The following is a 19,370-nucleotide window of genomic DNA, read 5'->3' on the forward strand; positions in this document are numbered from 1 at the left end:
GTGGTATTTTGTGGAAGAGCCACACTCAAGGGGCCAAAGAGCCACATGTGGCTCGCGAGCTGTGGTTTGCTGGCCACAGGTCTAGGGTATTCTCTTGTCATTTATTTATGGAAGGTCAGCAGTGATATCTCTTATTAATGATTTTTGTAATTTGAGTCTTCTCTCCTTTTCTTGGTCTGTCTAGCTAAAGGTTTGTCAATTTTGTTAGTTTTTTAAAAAACCAATTATGATTTTATTGATGTTCTTTATTTTTCTTTCCTCTCTCATTTATATCAGTCTTTATTTATTTTGTTTTGGTTTTAATTTGGAAAATGGTACCACTACTGTGGAAAACATTTTGGTGATTTCTTACAAAAGTAAACATATTCTTACCATATGATCTAGCAGTTGCTCTCTTTGGTATTTACCCAAAGGAGTAGAAAACTTATGTCTGCACAAAAACTGCATACAGATGTTTATAGCAGGTTTCTTCCTAATTACCAAAATTTGCAAGCAATCAAGATGTTTTTTAGTAGATGAATAGATGAATAAACTGTGGTATATCCAGACAATGGAGTATCATTCAGTACTAAAAAGAAAGAGCTATCAAACCATGAAAAAACATGGAGGAAACGTGCATATTACTAAGTGAAAGAAGCCAATCTGGAGCCATGAAAAAACATGGAGGAAACATGTGCATATTACTAAGGGAAAGAAACCAATCTGAAAAGGTTACCTACTGTAGGATTCCAGTTATGTGACATTGTGGAAAGGCAAAGTTATGGAGACAGTAAAAGGATCAGTGCTAGAGGTTAGTGGGGAGGGAGGGAGAGATGAGTATGTAGACCTTCGGATTTTTAGGGCAGTGAAACTATTCTGTCTGACACTATATTGGTGGATACATGTCATTATATATTTGTCAAAGCCTATAGAATGTGCACCACAAGAGTAAACCTTTCTGTAAAATATGGACTTTAGATGATAATGATGCATCAATGTAGGTTCATTGATTATAAGAAACATAGCATTCTGGTGTGGGATGTTGATAGTGGGGGTGATTGTGTGGTATGGGGATGTGGATAGGGGTATATGGGAATCTCTATACCTTCCTCTCAGTTTTGCTGTAAACCCAATGAAAACTTCTCTAAAAATAAAGTTTATTAATTTAAGTTAAATTAAATTTGAATTGAAGCAGAGTAAAATAATTCATTTAATTTTGAGGAATTCAAGTTTATTTGCACTTAACATAGATTTGGAGTATTTGTAAAGGATTACTGATTAAATAAGAGATATACACTTGTATTCTGTCTAGTAATCATATATCAAAAATAGAAACTTCAGCTCGTCATTTATTACCAACCACAAATTCCTATAATCTGCACACCACAAGAGTCACTGATCACTTCACTCAGTGTTGGTGCTCCTTACTCTATTCTGTTGCCCATGACTCCTTGGCATAAAACTTGGTCTAATTATATTTCCAATTTCTTTTAATCAAGAAATAGGTGTATATTACCAGATAACAGACTCTTACACTTTAGACCTAACTGAGAATACAAAGGGTCCTAAAGATCATTTAGTCAGTATCTCAAACATTTGTGAGCCGTGGCCTTCTCAGCCCTAGAGCACCATAGGTGGTAAGAGTCCCATTACAAATGAGAAGATGTTAAGATGCCTTAATGTTAATTGGTCATGACCTATAATTCAACTCATTGCCTACTCTACACCTTCCCCTGGTCCAAAGCTATTGGTAAAGCCAACAATACATAGATCTCTACCCTCAGTCCATTTCTTCTATATGGACCCTTGAATGGCGCATTGATTTTGTGTCTGTGAAAAGATTCTAATGGGAATTCTAAAAATAATAAAATGGTCTTATCTCAGTTTTCTGTTACTTGCAGATATACTTACTTTACCTTAAATGCCAGGTTTTATTTTTTGTTTCCACATAACGATTATATTGCTGAAAAGGTTTTGAGAGAGAATTGCTGATGATAAATGTTCTATTTTAGATGAACAAGTTGTTATGGGCAACAAGCTTCTTGTATATATTAGGTAAGATATTTTTTAATTTTTTTATCTATTATGATCCTATAATTTCCCCCTATATTCTTAAAGGTACTGTCATCTCTTATCTATGTAGTGCTTTTCAATTTTCATTGCTCTTTTATGTATAGCACTGCTTCTCAACCATGATTGAGTTTGTCCCCTCATGCACCCTGCCCCCACCGCAAGTCATTTGGCAATGTCTGGAGACATTTTTGTTTGTCACAACTGAGACTGGGGGAGAGATGCTACTGGCATTTAGTGGGTAGAAGCCAGGGAAGCTCCTAAATATTCTATAATGTATAGGGTAGTCCCTACAACAAAAAATTATCTCTCTCAAAATATCAATAGGGTTGAGGTTAAGAAACCATGATGTACAGTACTTTACTTTTACTACCTACACCTTTCTGGGATATGTATTGTCTATATTATATGTCAGGGCAAGAGATTTAAATCATGAAAAAGTTAGTGACAGAGGTAAAACTGCTGCTGGGACAGAGTTCTTTGCAATAGACTATGTAGGCTCAGAATTGTGTCCTGGTGGAATTTTTAGGTGGATAACTTGCTGCCAGGTGGCAGGCAGGCAGGGAGGTGGCAGAACCTGCCAGAGCATCACTGTAGCTCCTATTCAGTGTCAGAGTTAAATTTGAAACCTTTTTCATACTTTAAACTTCTTAGACACACTGGTATCCAGCTGTCTCTAATCTAACACTCAAAGTTGATGACTAGTTTAAAGAGGTTTAAAATTCACACCCCTCCCTCAAACCCCCACACATACCAAAAAACAATCCAGAAAAAAATGAGGGCATATTCGAAGACATTTTATAATTCAGCCTACAAGCCAAGCCATTAGCCATAGGGAAGTCTGATTTGGAGGTAAAACTGTATACTTAATTTCTCATGAGATTCTAACTCTCCCTGAAGGCTTGTCTAATTGTAGACATTTTCCAGACATGTCTTAGCCTAGCTCATTCCCCATCTTTAATCACCATTCTTAGAGCCACTGGTTTAAACGCCTGTGAGAAAATCAGGCTTCTAACAGGGAAATCGTAGTTTAATGGCACCATTAGGTTTTTTTGTAGATGCTCAGTATGTGACTTTTAGACAGTCTCTTTTCCTTCTCACCTCTTTAGAGAAGCTTGGGTTTTTCTTAGGAAAATAAGAAGAAATGTGGTTTAGTCACAGATGTGTTACTTCACCACCATCCCTGTCCCCCACATTTTCTGAACTGGCTACCATCTTGATCTGGGTTTGAACTAGACCTAACTGACAAAAGCTGAGCCTACTTAAAATCGAAATAGTATCTTGGTTTTGAGAAACAATGTTACCTGGAAGTCAGCCCATTACAAGTCACCACATCTGTTCTCGTTCTTTTCTTCTAGCTGTTGTCTAGCAGGTCGTGCTTATCCCCTTGGTGACATCCCTGAAGATCTTGTTCCTTTGGTTAAAAACCAGGTTGGTGCTATTTTCACAGCATTTTTATCACCTACGCCTCTTGTTAAGGTGCGCTAAAGACAGTTGTATTGAGTGTTACACCTGGGGCAGGAGCAATCTATTAGCTGTAATAGGAGAGCCTACTCACTATTACTGAAACCAATAATTATAGCTATAGAAGTTATAACATAGTGGCACTTTAGAGTAAATTCAACCTGCCTTCAGTTTATCCAAATGGGAATCAATGCTTCAGCAAGATACTTTGCAAGGTGAGAAAATAATCAACTTTTTCCCCTCCAACTTGACAGGTTTTTGAATTTCTAATTCGCCTGCATTCAGCAGAAGCTTCCCCTGAGGAAGAAATCTATCCCTATGTTCGGACTTTGCTTCATTTTGACACAAGAGAATTTCTAAATGTATTGGCACTGGTAAGATAATATGATTTTAAGGTGTTTTAAAAGCCAGGTGTTAACATTTTTAAAATAGAAAGAAAGACAGATAATAATCCTTATGCAGGTACTATTTTTATGCCCTGGGAGTAAGTCAAGGTTTCAGGTGTTAAATTTTGTTATGTCATCCAATATTTCTAATTCTTTATCTCCCTTCCTTTCTTCTCCCTCTTCTTTCCTTCCTTTCCTCTTCCGCCTTCTCTCTCCTATTTTTAACACATTCTTATCAAAAATTTAAAAAAAGCAGGGTTAAATGTGGTACATTTTTTATTTCATAAGTTATATTAGTTGCATACTAAACCTGGAAGAAGGATCTAAAGGACATGTGAATGTGATGATAGTTGAAATAGAACACGGAGCCCTAACCGGTTTGGCTCAGTGGAGGGAGCATTGGCCTGCAGACTGAAAGGTCCCAGATTCGATTCCGGTCAAGGGCATGTACCTTGGTTGCAGGCACATCCCCAGTAGGAGGTGTGCAGGAGGCAGTTGATTGATGTTTTTCTCTCATTGATGTTTCTGACTCTCTATCTCTCTCCCTCTCTGTAAAAAAATGAATAAAATATTAAAAAAAATAGATTTAAAGGTCTGCTCTTCACTAGACCTGAGGCATTAGGGTCTCCTTACAAAGATCTGCCTGGGGCCACTGAACATGGATTTGGGTGAACTAGGTTTCTGTGAAAATGCCCCTAGCAGAATCTATATATATGAAAGCCTAAGCAACCAGCCGATTGGCCGACCTGCTAGCAGCCAGCTATGATGGCCAAAGGGGGCAGACATTCCAACCGATAGCTATGACGTGCACTGACCACCAGGGGGCAGATGCTCAATGCAGGAACTGCTGAGCTGTGGTGACTTGGCAGCTGGTTCTCGGTTGACGCACCCAGAACCAGAGAGGAGGGAGCCCAATTCAGGGTGCGTCACCCGAGAACCGCCCTCTCGCAATCTGGGACCCCTCAGGGGATGTCAGCCGGTTTCAGCCTGATCCCCGCAGGCCAGGCTGAGGGACCCCAGTAATTATATAAAACATATATCTTCCCCCAAAATAGTATTATAAGTTGTTTTTTAAAAGTCTTTGATAACACAGACAGTGCTTATATTATAATGTTTAGTGAAGCATCAGGCTCACAAATGTATAAAACCTACATATTGCATATGTACAATATTTGAAGAAAGATAGGGAGGAAGACAAAAATATTGTATATGTACAATATTTGGAAATATAATACATCTAAATCTTTGTTTTTAATTTAAATTCTTTATTGATTAAAGTATTACGTAAGTCTCCTTTTTCCCCCATTGACCTCTCCCTGGCTGCCTCCACCCCCAGCATGTGCCCTCACTCCCCCTCCCCCCGCCCCCCAATCATGTTGTGTCCATTGGTTATGCTTATATGCATGCCATTCCATTGTAATACATCTAAATCTTAATAGTGATTACCTCTGTGAGTTGGGGCAAATTTCTCTAATGAATATAAGGTATTTTTATAAGCTGAGTAATACAATAAACTTAAATACAAAAAATAAGTGCCCATGAGAAGATCTACATTCCAATTATACTTACTTTGAGTTAGTTTAATTTGAAAATCTGTCTTCAGAAGTAGTAATTTTAACTGCACAGAAAGAAGGGAAAAGAAACTTAGAACTGGAAGGCAGACCTAGTTGGTTTAGGAGACCTTAGACATCCAGAAAACATAGGGGAACTTGGTGTTTGGCATGTAGGAAAAACGAACAGAAGTGTGGGGTAGGGGCTTCAGAAAGAGTGGTAGAGAACAAAGAATTTTACCCAATTTTTATTTTTTAGGGATTGTGGTAGCATTGAAGGTCATTTGGAATTATGCTGATGTCTGAATTACGATATTAGGACTGATAGTAAGGCTGTAATACAATCCCATTTGCTTGACAAATACTTGAGTGCCTAGTGTATCACATATATGATACTATCTAGGGGTACACCCTTGACTGACAGGATATAAACCATGCCCTGTGGAGGAAGGGGATCCAGACTTGTATATAAGTAATTATAGCACAGTGTAATACATGCCACTGGAGAAGATGCTGTGGAAACACTTAGGAGGGAAATCTAATGGAGGTTCAGGGAGTTTCTTGGGTAAAATAACATCCATGTTGAGTCTCAAAGGGTGAAGCTAGTCCGATTAAGGTTAGGGGAAATATTGTTGGCAGAAGGATAGAATATATGAAAAGGCCTGGAAACAAGAGAGAACAATATGTTTCAAAGAAGTGAAAAAAAAAAAAGAATATGGCTGCATCTTTGAGTGTAAGGAAGTCTTCAGAGAGAGACCAATCCAGAGAGGTGGATAGAGACAGTATTGTAATCCATGTTAAGAAGTTTGGACTTTGTACAGAGCAGTTGATAGAGCCACTGAAGCCTTTTAGGTAGAGGAATATCGTGATTTGTAGTTTAGAGAAATTCCCTTTGTCCATTGTATGAAAAATGGGCTGAAATAAGATAAGATTGGAGGCAAGAAGATCTGTTAGAAAATTTTTATAGTAATAAAGAAAGAAGATAATTGTGGCTTGAATTCAGGCAATGACAGTGAGGACACTAAGACATGAAAGGATTTGGAAGATATTTTAGAAGGCAAATGGACCTAAAATTTAGGGCTTATATACTCTTGGATGTGAAAGGTAAGACAAATGGGGAATCATCAAAGATTCCAAGGTTTCTGACTGGGTGAAGTGAATGTGTAGTGGTTTATTTGTTGATTCAATAGGGAATCAGAGGGGAAACAGGATTCTCAGGAGATGAGGTGGGAGGAAATTTAGATAGTTAGTTCTCTTTTGAACGTAATGAATGTGAAGTGCCTAAAAGACAAGTGGAGGTTTCCTTCCATGCATACATCCAGTGTTGGCTGCATCCCCAAGCACTAAAGCTGGAGAAATCGATAAGGCTTAGGGTATAAAATCCTGTTATGTCTACCATAATTGATTAATCATATGACCTTTCTAATTCAGTAAATATAACTTAATACAAAGAACATTTTCAGAGAGACACAAAAGAATTTAGGTGACAGATTTTTAAACCACATTTTCCCAGTTTTTTTTTATTTAGGAATATTTTTTTCATGTAAAGTTTTTAAATTTAGCTTTCTTTTGGTATAATTTATATAAATTATAATTCACCCATTTACTAAGAGAAGAGCTTGACAAAGGTATGCAGTCTTGTAACCACTACTATTAATCTAGATATAGAACATTTTCATCACCCCCTTGGGCAGTTTTATGGTCATTCCCAGACTAAGACTCAGTCCCTGGCAACAACTAATCTGCTTTTTGACACTGTAGTTTTGCCTTTTCTAGAATGCTCTTTAAATGGGATCATACACTGTGTAGTTTTTTTATCTGGCTTCCTTCACTTAAAATAATGCTTTTGAGATTTATTCATGTTGTTGCTTGTATTAATAACTTTTTCCTTTTTTATGGCTGTGTAATTTTCTATATGGATATATAGTTTATTGATCCTTCACCAGTAGATGGTCCTTGGGGTTGTTTTCAGGCTAATATGAATAAAACTATTATGAACCTTTACATATAGGCCTTTGTGTGGACATATCTTTTTATTTCTTGTAAATAAATATCAAAGAATGGAATTGCTGGGTCATTTGTTAAGTGTATTATTTTACTTCATAAAAAACTGACCATTTCTTGAATCAGTTGTACCATTTTACATTCCTATCAGTAGTATATGAGAGTAGTACTCTCACTGTCTCACCAGCACTTGGTATGGCCCATCTTCAATGTCTTTTGAATAGATGAAGTTTTACATTTTTATCAAGTCTAATATATCAGTTTTGTTTTATAATCATGCTTTTGGAGTCATGTCAAAGAAATATTTGCCTAACTCAAGGTTGCAAAGATTTTCTCTTATGTTTTCTTCTAGAATTGTTATGATTTTAGGTTTTACATTTAGATCTGTGATCCACTTCGAAGAAATTTTTGCATGTGGTGCAAAGTTTAGATGCAAGTTTTGGGTGTTGTTTTTTTTTTTTAGCATATGGATATAGAACTCTTAGGGCACTATTTGATGAAAAGACTATTCTTTCTCTATTGAATTGTCTTTGTACTTTATCAAATATTTGTTGTGTGTATGTGTGGGGTCTACTTCTGAACTCTACTCTATGCCATTGGTCTGTTTGTCTCTCTTTATTCCAGTACCACACTGTCTTAATTACTGTAGCTTTATAATAAGTATGGAAATCACATTGTGTTTTTGTTCTTTTTCAAAATTGCTTTGTCTTTTGCTTTTCAATGTGAATTTTTAGAATTATCTTGTTAATTTCTTTCAAAAGCCTGCTGGGATTTTGATTAGAATTCTGTTCAATGTTTAGTCAATTTGAGGAGAATTGACATCGTAGCAATATTGAATTTCCTGACCCGTGAAAAGATTTATTGTTCCATTTATTTAGGTCTTTAATTTTTGTCAGCAATATTTTGTAGTTTTCAGAGCGACGATGACTCAATGTAATGATTTCTCTATTATTGTATAATTTAAAAATTTTGAATAGTTAAAAATTGCCTTCCTCTGATCTTTGTACACTGCTGTCAAGATAACTGACATCAACCTGATTTTTCTTAACTTGCCCAGGGGCTTAAGTCTTTTTTTTTAGAGAACCAGAATACTTTTTTTCATATATTTAAAAACTAATAGTTTTACTCTAAGATATCACTTAGAATTGTCTGTTCTGGTTCAGTTTTATCATACAGGGTTGGGCAAAAATAGGTTTGCAGTTGTGGATATACAAAACAGTTTATCTTATATTATTTATTAATTATTATATTAGTTATTATTAACCTACTTTTGCACACTCCTATTTATTTTTTTTTAAATATATTTTATTGATTTTTTGCAGAGAGGAAGGGAGAGAGATAGATAGTTAGAAACATCGATGAGAGAGAAACATCGATCAGCTGCCTCCTGCACATCTCCCACTGGGGATGTGCCTGCAACCCAGGTACATGCCCTTGACCGGAATCGAACCCAGGACCCTTCGGTCCGCAGGCCGACGCTCCATCCACTGAGCCAAACCGGTTTCGGCACACTCTCCTATTTATATATTGTGGGCCCTTTTAATATGTGAATTTGAGTCTTTTTATTTCATGAATGTTTTTCTTGAATTATAGACTAAATACTTTTTCTGCTTGATTGTTTTTTATTTTATCTTCAGAAACTCTAATTATTTGTATACTAGAGGCCCGGTGCATGAAATGTGTGCACTGGGGAGGGGTTCCTCAGCCCGGCCTGTGCCCTCTCGCAGTCCAGGAGCCCTTGGGGGATGTCCATCTGCTGGCTTAGGCCTGCTCCCCATGGAGATCAGGCTTAAGCCAGCAGTTGGACATACCTCTTGCCGTCTGGGACATCTCACTCCTTACCGCCTGCCTGCTTGCTGCTCCTTACTGCTTGGCTTGCTGCTCCTTAGTGCTGCCATGGAGGCGGGAGAGGCTCCCACCCCTGCTGCTGCACTCACCAGCTGTGAGCCTGGCTTCTGGCTGAGTGGCGCTCCCTCCCCCTGTGGGAGCGCACTACCACCAAGGGGCAGCTTCTGCGTTGAGCGTCTGCCTCCTAGAGGTCAGTGCACATCATAGTGACCAGCCAATCTGGTTGTTCTGCCTTAACAGTCGCTTAGGCTTTTATTATTTAGATTGTATATTCTTTCTTTTATATTTATCAGCTTTTCTCTGATTTCTTTTATTTCCTTCTTTGTTTAAATTTTATTTTTTTTGTTTCTTTTCATTTATCTTCTCTCCTCTTACTGTGCTTTTGGTCATATCTCTTCTCTCTTAGGCGGCTTATAGTTGTCTTCATTTCTGAGATGAATTTGACATTTATTTCAGTTTTTTTCTGATTTTCATTAGCTTCTATTTCATATTTTCCTACTCTTTGTTCATTTCTTTTTTGAATTTTGAAATTTTCAGTTTGTGATGTCTTTCAGATCTGCAATTGTATGTTTAAACATATTTAATATATGTTAGGATGTTATAGTTTAATTCTATTTTATGGCTACTTCTTATTTTGTTTTATTCTAGAGTGCCTTCAGTTGCTGCTTTTATTCTCATTTTTTGTGTTTGGTTTTTCTGGACTGGCAATAATAGATGACCTTGTTGGAGGGTGGGGGGAAATTACCGGCTGGTTTTTCTAGTTCACGTGCCTTCTTCATTTGTTACAATTTAGTGTAATTTCTTACATAGTGTCTTTTGAGGGTGGTCTGTCATCTTCTCAATATTAACATTATTTTGTTTTAGTAGGTACTTTATCTTGAGCCACTTCCTTCTTTATCATAAACCTCCAAGGAATATCTCCGTCTTTCAAGGTAGCTCCCTCTGGCCCAGAAGCATTGTCTTGCTAAGACCTCTGATCCACACTTGCCAGTCCCCTTCCTTTGACCTTCCTATTAGCTGTGGTCTGACCTACAGGTCTCTGACCTGATGTCAGGATTTCCTCACCCAGGGTGGGTTCTCTTTGCTATTATAGTTGTTCTGCCACCACTGAAATCTTGTCCCACTCTCCTTTCTTCTACCCAATTTTATCCTGACTTCTTTTTGGTGTTAGGGCTTTGGAGCCAACTTTACTAATTTGGGATGCTTATTTTCCTGAGTTAATTTTATGTAAGTTGAACTTTGTGGTATATGTTGCACTTTTAGTTTTCCCATTCGCCTAAGTTGTTGGTGATTGTTTTGTTTTGTTTTTAATCATCATAGAAGGGATCTTGCTGGAGGGTGTCTGAAGATATTAGGACAAGGGTCCACAAGCTTCTGTATGTAGATCAAATTCAGCTTCATTTGGCCTTTGGTCTGTGTGAGCTAAGAATTCTTTACATTTTAAGGGTTATAAAAACAGAAGAAGATCAGATACAATTTTTCTGAGATCTTCAATTTATCTCACTTTAAAAATGACTAAAACATGACTTTCTGGAATTACCTTTGAGTAAAAGTTTATATATTTAAAAATAAATAAATAAAAACAGAAGAAGAATATGTCACAGAGATTGCATGTAGCCCAAAAAGCCTGTAGTATTTTCTTTCTGGCCTTTACAGAGGATGTTTGTTTACCCCTTGGTTAGGATTTAGCCACTTGTTGTTATCTTATAAAAACCCTATAATAATTTTTAAGAAACTACAGAAAGAAGTTTTTATGACCAAATGTACAGATGACTTTGGACTTGAGTTTTAGGTATACCTGTGTGCTTCATAAACTCCATAAGGACATCCTTGCATATTAATCTTCCAACAAGTATTGTATAGTTAGAAGCATCTTTGTGGAATGATAATGTTTTAACAATGATATGCCATTTTAGTGGCATCTGTTAACTACAATCAAAATATGTCATTATGCCCTGGCCCATGTGGCTCAGGTTGAATGTTATCCCCTGCATCAAAAGGTCACTGGTTCAATTCCTGGTCAGGGCATATGCCCAGGTTGTGGGTTCAGTCCCAGCTAGGGTGCATACATGAGGCAACCGATCGATGTTTCTCTCTCACATCAATGTTTATCTTTCTTTCTCTCCCTTTTTCTCCCTTTCTCCCTCTCCCTTCCTCTCTCAAATTAATAAAAACGTATAATAAAACTTTTTTTTAATGTCATTATGTATATCCACTTAATTATGTTTACAGCAGTAAACTTTCAATATCTGTTTCAAAGCAGTGAATACATCCTGCCAAAAGGAAAATAGATAATGAAATTATTTTTTTACTTGCTTGACTGATTACTTTTATAAAATGTATATTAATTCTCCATGGTTTTGTATTTTAGTTGACTAGTACTTGTATTAGGAGATAATAACTTATGTTTGTACCTGCACTTTGGCAGGCTGTGTGTGTGAGTGTGTGCATGTTTGTTATTCTCATAAACCTGAAGATAAAACTGAGAGACTTTCTAGTCCATCTTTCTCTTTTTAGGTAGGATCATATTTAACCCACTTAAACATCATAATATTTTTGGTTCAATCTTTCCAGAATAAGAGTTTTTACAGTCTCCTTGATAACTTGATAGTTTTAGCATTTCTCAACTAAGTGACAGCAAAGTGGTCTAGCTAAGTTAAAATATTTTCTAAAAAGATTTATTTTTGTGTGTAACTAGACAAATCAGCAGTAATTTGTTTAAAGTGCTTCCTGTGTGGTCAGACAGGAGGAAAGAAGGAAAGGCATGCTAATAAGAGACCTGCATGAGCACAGATGCTTTGGGGAAGTTGGGGAAGTTCAGGGCCCATTTGAAGAACAGCAAGTATGTGATTTGAATGTAACTATGATGTAATCATGAAAGTTCATGGCTGTGAATTTTTTTAAATCTATTGCCACAATATGGAGTCTATTTTCTTATTTCAGGAAAATAAGCAATAAATTATTGCTATGTGATTTTAAACATTTCAAGAGCCAAATGTGCTGAGTGAAAACCATAGGGAAGATCTGCAAGTCTTTCATCATTCTTATTATTCAATAAATAACTTTATTTACCCGTTTTTATATGAATACAATTCCAATTCCTTCATATATGCATCCTCTAGGTATCAGATATTTTCCAGAATTAGGTACTGTCATTTACTTTGATACATGTTCTACTTAAAATACATTTGACTCCACATGAGCAGGGCCATAAAAAGTGCTATACTTGGCAGTGTTTTGAAAATAAGATACCTATTCCTTGTACATAGGCTTGAGTATTTTAACATTGCATCAGTTTTGCCATAATAATTTTTATAGATATCTATCATTTTTTCTTACTTGTCATGACAGTTATTTTTCTTGGCAATTGATAAACTGTATTTCCAAATAGCATAAGCGGAATGATGACTGAGCATGTAACATGTATTTCATCTTTCTCAAACCCTTGCTCATAAGTCGCCTCTTGCCATTAGTGTTCTTTCTTTTTCATTGCTTTTAAACTTCGCCTTTCTTTCTCAAATCACTTTTTGGTTGCATGATGATCACTATATATTTATAGTCTTTTGTCTATTTTAAAGTCTCAGAATACCATACTATATTAAATGCTATATCTTTTTATTTAACTAACTAAAAAAACTTTACTATTAAAAGTATATAAGCAAAAAGTTGATGAGGAATGGTTATCTTATTTGAAAATGTTCCTGACTATTAATAATATCCTGTTGCCTTCTAAAATTTGCAAATAATTCTTTTTAAAAATGTCTCCCTTTTAGACTTTTGAAGACTTTAAAAATGACAAGCAAGCTGTAGAATATCAACAGCGTATTGTGGATATATTGTTGAAAGTAAGTATTCAAAGAATACATGCCTTTGTATTGATGTTTTTATTAAGAAAATTGAATTGTTTTATAGCAAGTTCTAAAATAATCTCGTTTAAGGAAGCAATATGCTGCAATCATTTTAAAATTTTATTATGATGTTCTTGTCTTCAAAAACTGAACAAAATACTAATCATTCAAAATATTTAATGTATATCAACTTTAGTCTGTATACTAGGATACCAGGTACTATTCTAGAAAAATGCATATTGTGATAATTGCTATGTTACTATGATTGTATGCAATGCTAGAGACTGACTTCGGAGTACTTTGAAAAAGTAAATAATGTCAAGAATCTCCCTTTGTTTCATACCAACATCACTGTGTTGCTAAGATAGTGCCACAGTTTTACCATGGTACTGGGATGATAGGTAACACTTAAGAATGCATTATTTGAGTCACACAGAGATGGTCACCCTGTCTAAATCTAACTAGATTAAGTCCAAAGCCATTTTGAGATCAATGCTGTTGCTAATAAATGAATCTGTGCAGCTTTAACCAGACCAGTTTCTTTGTGTAGTTGAAAGCCTAGAATTTGTGTCCTGTTCATTTGGCCATGAAATGAAACTTTATTCCTCATAGTGACTTGTAGATTATTTTGCACACGAAAACAATATGGAAATATTCTCTAGTTGTCATAGCATTAATGCATTACATTTGTAATAGTCCTTTATAATTTCCAAAGCACATTTATATATGTTATGTCATTTGAGCTGTTTATTGATCTTGTAAGATAGGCAGTGATGAATATGAAATTAAGATTGCTAAATTCCCAAACTTTGATCCAGGTGGCTAGTATGGAGAATCTTTACCTGAATTTCCAAAATTCTTCCCTAAATGGTCTCTATAATGAGTTTTGTCTTCCTCTGGTTTGTGATCTTGCCTTTCCTCTACCTAATATTCTTCTATGACTCCGTTGGATCAGTTGTAATTAAGTTCTGCTATGAGAGAAAATTCAAATAACAGTTTAATTTTGAAGGGAATATATTTTTTTATATGAGTCTAGAGGTAGACAACCTGATCTATTAGATTAGCTTTATAAACTTATCAGGGATGAAGATGGCCTCTTTCTTACTGCTGTTATTTTTAGTATATGGTTTCTAGCTTTTGGTCCAAAATGACTTCTCAAGCTCCAGCCATCACCTCTGCATTCTAGTTAGCCTGGATGCAGAATGGGATGAAGAAGATAGTGTTCCCTCTCTTTAAGAAATTTCCAGGAGTTGTGTAGTACTACAATTCTGTTTATATCATATTGATCAGAACTTAGATATATGACTCTATACACTGTATTGTGCGTGACTATGTGTTTAGCTAAAAGTAAGGAGTTCTGTTTCTCAGAAGGAGAGAACAGATGTTGGAGCACAAGTACTAGTTTCTGCCATACCTATCTAAACTGTTCAATATTATATCCAAGATCCTTCTTTGTTTTTTGGTCCCTGCCTACTACACTATAACTCTCCCCTCTCCTACTGCCCTCCCCCACTGTATTATGAACTTCTCAACCGTATTAAATTATTGGAATTCACTGAACTTTATGTGTCATCTTTATGGCTTATGTTCTTTGCATGAGTTTTCTATTATCCCATCTTGCCTTTTTCTTTCTTTTCTCTGCCTGGCAAATTCCTAACAATTTTCCAATGTGTAACTCGTATATCGTCCATGAGAAACTCTTAGAATGCTCTCCCACACTTCCAGTTTGATTAGTTGCCCCTTCTCTGTGTTCATAGAACATTTTATGCTGTACTTGGAAAACTGTATGGTAATTATTTACATGTATATTTTTCTGCCTGGATTTGAGCTTCTTGTAGGTAGACTCTGAGGATTTGTTTTTGTAACTTATTTTAATTTAATTATAGTTGACATACAATGTTGTTTTAGTTGCAGGTGTACAACATAGTGATTCAATATTTTTTACATTACAGAATGATCACCACAATAATCTAGTTACTATCTGTCACAAAATTACAGCATTATTGACTATATTCCCTATGCTGTATATTATATCCTCCTGACTTATTTATTTTATAACTAGAAATGTGTACCTCTTAATCCCCTTTACCTATTTTGCCTGTTCCCTCTATTCCCCAAACCTCTTCTCTTTGGCAACCACCAGTTTGTTCTCTGTATCTATGATTTTGTTTCTGTGTTTTTCGTTTGTTTTGTTTAATAGATTCCACATATAAGTGAAATCAGGCAGTATTTGTCTTTCTCTGTCTGACCTATTTCACTTGGCATAATATCCTCTGGGTCCATCTGTGTTGTTGCAAATGGTAAGATTTCATTACTTATAGCTGAATAATATTCCATTGTATGTATATACATCACATCTTCTTTATCTGTTTATCTATAGATGGGCACATAGGGTTGCTTCCATATATTGGCTATAGTAAATTATGCTGCAATGAACATGTGGTGCATATATCTTCAAATTGGTGGTTTTGTTTTCTTCAGATAAATACCCAGAGATTGAATTGCTGGATTATATTGTAGTCTCATTTTTAATTTTTTGAAGACTCTCCATACTGTTTCCCGTAGTGGTTTCCCTCTGGTCACCACATACTGTTGTCGGTGTCTATGAATATTTGTTTGTTTGTTTTTCTTGTGTGTTCATTGTTGCTTTCAGTTTTATATCTCACATATGAATGAAATGAGATGGTTCTTGACGGTTTCTGTCTGGCTTATTTCACTTAGTATAATATTCTCTAGATCCCTCCATGTTGTCACAAATGGCAGTATTTCATCTTTTCTCATAGCTGAGTAGTATTCCATTGTAAGTACTATATGTAGTCTATCTTCTTTATCCAATATTCTATCAAGGGACACTTTTGGTTGTTTTCATTTCTTGGTCATTATGATCATACTGCAAATGTACTAGTTTAAAGACTATCATGGCTAGGCTCAAGATCTCACATGTTTTTATTTCTCCTTAGCTACATACCTGCATATGTTTACTCGACCTGTCTCCTCTCTCTCTGCAGTGTCTTTTGCACCTCTTCCTCCTTCCCTTTTCATTATAACTGCCCTAGTTCAGGACCCCTTTGCTTTCCCTGGACCCCTGCAGTCATGTGCATTTGGTCTACTTTCAATTTATTCCTTCGTTATTTTATCTGATACCCTGCTGATAGGATAATTTTCCTAAGTGCAGTACTGATCATGATCAACTCTCCTGGTTGAGCACCTTTTGTAGCTCCCAGTTTTCTATGGAGTAAACTCTAGATTTTTTTAGAATGACATTTGAGGCCTAATCTTTTCTTTCTGTGTAACTTCTTGCTCCTCATGCATGCTGCTGCATTCTAATGAACACAGTTTCTCCAAACACCCTCACATTTTACTGTGTTCCTGCTTTCGCTCACATTGCTCTCTCCCGTCACAGGTTCCACATGGACTTTAAAGCTTAGTTTAAAAGCTACTCTTCTAATTTATTTTCAATTCCCTGTCTAACCACTTGAAATAATTTCCCCCACTGTGCTGCTGGAGTAATTTGTTCCTTTATAATGGTGCAGATAGCACTGCACCTTTTATTTAAAATTTGTTTACCTGTCTCACCTTGCTTTCTCATTTATAATTCCCTTGAAGGCATTTACCATAGCATCTTACACATAGTAGGTAGTCGGGAGAGGAAAGCTCACTTAAAGCAGAGGAATGAGTATGATTTGATAACTGTGTGTGGTTGTAAAAAGCCCATTATGCAAAACCATCTGTTCAAGGAACTGCTTATAGACAAGGAGAATCTATTGACTTCATTAATTCGTGGGCTGGCCGACTTTTTTCTGGGATACCTGCACTCTGAAATTATCTTTTAGGCCACAAAGCAACTCCTTTCTTCCTGTACTGGTGGGCAGATTTTTATAGGGTTACTTTAATTTAACTGAAATTAATTTTAGTAGGATTCTCTTTTAAGACTTCAAGAGGGAAACATGATTAATATCTCTCTGCAAGTTACCTAACAATTCACTTCTGATCCAAGCTGTGCCTAGAAACATGCCAAAAATCACTGAAATGATTCCCTTTCAGAGTATGCAAGCAGTTGTGCGCCTTCTCTAATTGGTATTAAACTCAATTGTTGCAAAATAATCTTTTCATGAGTCTTCAGTAATGAGACTCCCCCACCCCTTCTCATTGTATATTTTTTGTGTCAAACCAGATGGTATATTGAATAAATGGCCTCTTTTGCTCATCAGGTTATGGTGGAGAACTCAGATTTTACTCCCTCACAAGTCGGGTGTCTCTTTACATTCCTTGCCCGGCAGCTTGCAAAACCTGACAATACCTTGTTTGTAAACAGAACCCTCTTTGATCAGGTGAGTGTCTTCAACAATGAGAGCTAGAATTATTTTTATCCTATTACTGTTCATAGAAAAGTTCACTGGATTACATGCTCTCTAAATGTAATAGCCAAGCCTGTTCTGGTTTCAGATTGGATCTAATTTAGCTGTCATTGGTTTTGTTAAATGATGTGTCTGGGTGGTATGACTGCCTACTAAGGTGGTATCATGAGGGTATGATTTGTGGAGATTGGTTTATAGAGAGCTTGTTCTCTAAATTATTCTATTGCTCCAAATTTCTTTCCTGAAAAATATTTCCAATTTAAGAATCACCCATCTCACTGGTAGTAAGACTATTATGTTGATCATCTGGAGGAGAGATTACTTTTAGAAAATCTGAATGTACTTACAGATGACTTTGATTCTGAAAGGTATTTCCTAATCTCAGTTAAATAGCATCCCCATATCCACACATGACAGTGAAAATACTTGTTTATCTGCAGCTAATAATGACTAGATTTATTGAGTACTTCATAGTGTCAGGCTCTGTTCCAGTTTTATATGTGTTTATTAATTCAGTGCTCCTAATAGTTCTGAATTTGATATAGTTGTTACCCCATTTTGCAGATGAGCAAACTAAAGCCTGGATAGGTTGAGGTACTCATCCAATATCATACTTATAAGTGTTATTATTAACAATAGATGTTCTTATTAAGTGTTGATAAGTTTAGAATTCAAATTTAAGTGGCCTGACTCCAAAGTTCATGCTTTGCTTGGTCCATGATATCAGGGATCTTAAAGTTAAGGTATATAGATGATGCTGCCTTCTAGTCATGTTTCTAAACAGCATACCTGAACTTCCTGTGCCATGTACTAGGCCAGTCAGTTGGGAAGATAACATATACCTGTCGTATATTTTTTATGGTGAAGTGTGAATGAATTGGTGAGATGTAAAGGGTAGATGCTGTTTTCATTGATAGTGTGATAGCATGCATGCTGGTATCCAATAAAAAAATTACATTTTCTTTGACCAGGTCCTTGAATTCCTCTGTAGTCCTGATGATGACTCCCGGCACTCTGAAAGACAGCAGGTATGGAACTACTAGAACTCTTTTTCCTGAAGAGTAGAAAAGAATGCTTGGCTGGCTCAGTGGTTGAGCGTTGATCTATGAACCAGGAGGTCACAGTTCCATTCCCTGTCAGGGCACATGCCCAGGGTTGCGGGCTCAATCCCCAGTGTGGGGCATGCATGAGGCAGTCGGTCAATGAATCTCTGTCATCATTGATGTTTCTCTCTCTCTAAAAAAAGAGTGGGAAAGAAAACAGAGTAAGCCCTAAAGAACCCTTCTGTGCTACACTTCACAAGGCTTAAAGGGGAAGCGACTTGTGCCAAAACCTAACACTAAGCCAGATAGTGGCAACCAGAAAATAGTGTGGACGGTTGTTAGAAGTGCATATATATGGAGCTTATATCACACTAAGTTTCTAGGCACCGGGCCTGTCTTGCATTCAACATGACATCAAGGAGAATACTTCATCCTTCTCCTTGGATCTAATTTAGCTCTTGTTGGGTTTTTTTTTTGTTTGTTTTTTTTTTAACAATCTGAAAGGTGACCCTAATCTCAGTTAATAGCATTCCCATTTAACTATGAAGTGCACAATAAATACATTGCAGCCACAGTTGGCACCTGTTGTATTCTGCTTTCCGCTAATGTCATTAATCTGATAACCACTCCTTGCTGCTATGGAAAGACTGCAGGTTACTGAGTGTGGGACACTAAGCTTTTGGGAGTGCCCTCTAGCCCCACTGCATTAGGGCTAACCATTTCTGGAGCCCTTATCCATCTGTCCCCCTACTAATTGCTGTGACATGGTAACTGTTTGAGCCCCACTTCTTTCTACTTATGCCCCCCCCCCTTTTTTTGG

General features: G+C 36.4%; 1 protein-coding gene across 11 annotated transcripts in view; it reads left to right on the forward strand.

The window, feature by feature from the left end:
• The window catches only part of VPS8 (VPS8, CORVET complex subunit), a 251,894-nt gene that overhangs the window by 120,325 nt on the left and 112,199 nt on the right, over positions 1 to 19,370 (forward strand). For all 11 annotated transcript variants that reach the window (XR_001515545.1, XM_006773641.2, XM_006773642.2 and 8 more), the window contains 6 exons: positions 1,992 to 2,034; positions 3,408 to 3,480; positions 3,768 to 3,887; positions 13,075 to 13,146; positions 17,361 to 17,480; positions 18,479 to 18,535. Coding sequence is in view for 10 of the 11 variants with exons in the window: in XM_006773641.2 (XP_006773704.1) it covers positions 1,992 to 2,034; positions 3,408 to 3,480; positions 3,768 to 3,887; positions 13,075 to 13,146; positions 17,361 to 17,480; positions 18,479 to 18,535 (485 nt within the window). In the remaining variant the exon portion in view is untranslated. The remainder of the gene's footprint in view (positions 1 to 1,991; positions 2,035 to 3,407; positions 3,481 to 3,767; positions 3,888 to 13,074; positions 13,147 to 17,360; positions 17,481 to 18,478; positions 18,536 to 19,370) is intronic.

Source organism: Myotis davidii, unplaced genomic scaffold (assembly GCF_000327345.1).
Source record: "Myotis davidii unplaced genomic scaffold, ASM32734v1 scaffold27, whole genome shotgun sequence".
Classification (NCBI taxonomy): Eukaryota; Metazoa; Chordata; class Mammalia; order Chiroptera; family Vespertilionidae; genus Myotis; species Myotis davidii.